The sequence below is a fragment of the Saprolegnia diclina genome, assembly GCF_000281045.1.
Source record: "Saprolegnia diclina VS20 unplaced genomic scaffold supercont1.41, whole genome shotgun sequence".
NCBI classification, from domain to species: domain Eukaryota; phylum Oomycota; class Saprolegniomycetes; order Saprolegniales; family Saprolegniaceae; genus Saprolegnia; species Saprolegnia diclina.
Genome location: NW_008246108.1, coordinates 44,977 through 46,205, shown reverse-complemented (window position 1 = coordinate 46,205; position 1,229 = coordinate 44,977). Strand labels below are relative to the sequence as shown.

General features: G+C 55.1%; 1 protein-coding gene across 1 annotated transcript; it reads right to left on the bottom strand.

The window, feature by feature from the left end:
* Positions 1 to 937: 937 nt before the first annotated feature.
* SDRG_11342 (hypothetical protein) lies at positions 938 to 1,222 on the bottom strand (the record flags this gene model as incomplete). Its single annotated transcript, XM_008617376.1, has 2 exons — positions 938 to 1,150; positions 1,196 to 1,222. The coding sequence occupies 2 exons, from the start codon at positions 1,220 to 1,222 to the stop codon at positions 938 to 940; spliced, it is 240 nt and encodes a 79-aa protein (XP_008615598.1).
* Positions 1,223 to 1,229: the final 7 nt, after the last annotated feature.

Below are 1,229 nucleotides of genomic sequence, written 5' to 3'. Positions count from 1 at the left end.
TCGGGACAACCGTAGGCTTCTTTGTGGGCTTGGGGTTGGCCCTGCAGCAGCCCCCTATCTTTATGAAGTAAGGAACTGTCCAATGGCGGATCGGCCGAAACATTTGAGGCAATTAGAGGCATCGAAGGACACCCTCTTAATTGGACGGGAAGCAAAGCTGTGTGTTCACTTGCAGCGTCGCCAGATCAACATGACGGTACAGCGTCCCTCACAGCACAGCGGCATCCACTCCAGGCCAAAAGTATACTACTTTTGCAGCGTGTGCTGGGCGCTGCCCTCAGCACACCTCGCGTCCAACATACGTAGTGTACCAAGTGAAAAGTGTGGTGGCTTCTGCTGTGCAGCGCAAACAACGCAGCGAGGGAAGTGCAATCTCCGAGGAAGCAGGCAATTGCATTGTGTTCGCAGATTTGGAAATAGTAAGCAAGACCATGAAGGCCGGTGTTGTGGATAGAACGATAGGCTGTGCCGCATGAGACCATCCTCAAGAGGCTCCATCCATGTTGGGTCACTGCGGGGTACTAGTAGGGTCACAATATACGGCAGTGATGATGTCCGCACATGGCTCCTAGCACTATTCTATCAAGGGTATATACCCTTGATTCTATCCACACCACGCACACAGACTACCAAGACTCTTGGCTACTCTCTTTCTGGAGTCATACCACTCCAGCACTACACGCTTGCATTGGCATGGCATGGCTTGACCAAACCAGACACAACTAGAGACTCGGCACCGGCGAGCCCCCGCGTCGTGTAAGGAGCCATGGGTGCCAATGGCCCGGCCCCTTCGTCGCGATACGCGAGGTTAGGTGCCAGGTCGCCGCGCATGCACCCGAAGACGAACACGAGCAGTATTTCACAAGCGTAACGTTATTTAAACCTGCTGCAGTGGCAACGATACAATGTATTACCAGACATATATCATCGAGCGTGCTTAGGCACACGGACGGCTGTCCTTGGTGAAGATGGACGTTGCGTAGTATTTGCCGTCCGACGCCTTCTTGACTGCAAAGCCGACGTTGTCGTACGCGCTGCCGAGAATGTTGGCGCGGTGACCGGCCGAGTTCATCCACTGCGTCGTCATGCCGCGGGCGTCGCCGTCGTAGTTGTACAAGGTGTTTTCAGCACACGCGCCGTTGTTGCCGGCCTGCTTGCAGCGCTCGCTGAAGCCATCGTGGCTGATCTTGCCGACGCGGATCTCGTAGTTGACGTGGTCCATCGAGAGC